Source organism: Eurypyga helias, unplaced genomic scaffold (assembly GCF_000690775.1).
Source record: "Eurypyga helias isolate BGI_N326 unplaced genomic scaffold, ASM69077v1 scaffold24826, whole genome shotgun sequence".
NCBI classification, from domain to species: Eukaryota; Metazoa; Chordata; class Aves; order Eurypygiformes; family Eurypygidae; genus Eurypyga; species Eurypyga helias.
In genome coordinates this window covers 7,901-8,158 of record NW_010255001.1, presented here as the reverse complement: position 1 = coordinate 8,158, position 258 = coordinate 7,901, and the positions used below count along the sequence as shown (strand labels likewise).

General features: G+C 65.9%; 1 protein-coding gene across 1 annotated transcript in view; it reads right to left on the bottom strand.

The window, feature by feature from the left end:
* KIAA0100 (KIAA0100 ortholog) overlaps nt 1–258 on the bottom strand; it is a gene marked incomplete at both ends in the record, with an annotated part of 10,282 nt that overhangs the window by 2,180 nt on the left and 7,844 nt on the right. The window contains one exon of the mRNA XM_010153200.1: nt 82–252. Coding sequence (XP_010151502.1) covers nt 82–252 — 171 coding nt within the window. The remainder of the gene's footprint in view (nt 1–81; nt 253–258) is intronic.

The following is a 258-nucleotide window of genomic DNA, read 5'->3' as shown; positions in this document are numbered from 1 at the left end:
GCCCCTGGGGAAGGAGAAAGGGTTAATGCGAGGCTGTGGGGGGCGAAGGCAGGCATGGCTTTGGGCTGCCGTGCGCGTTACGGGTGCGGGTTTCCCCCTGCCCCCCTCCCGGCCGTGCTCACCCCCCGAGGAAGCTCTCTCGGGCCGGCCGCTGGTGACGGGAACAGTCACTCTGGCAGGGACGGAGTGAGCAGAGAGCGGGCCTCGTTTCAGCTTCTTGGCTTGTAGCTGTGTGTCTATTTTCCGTTCCCTCACCGC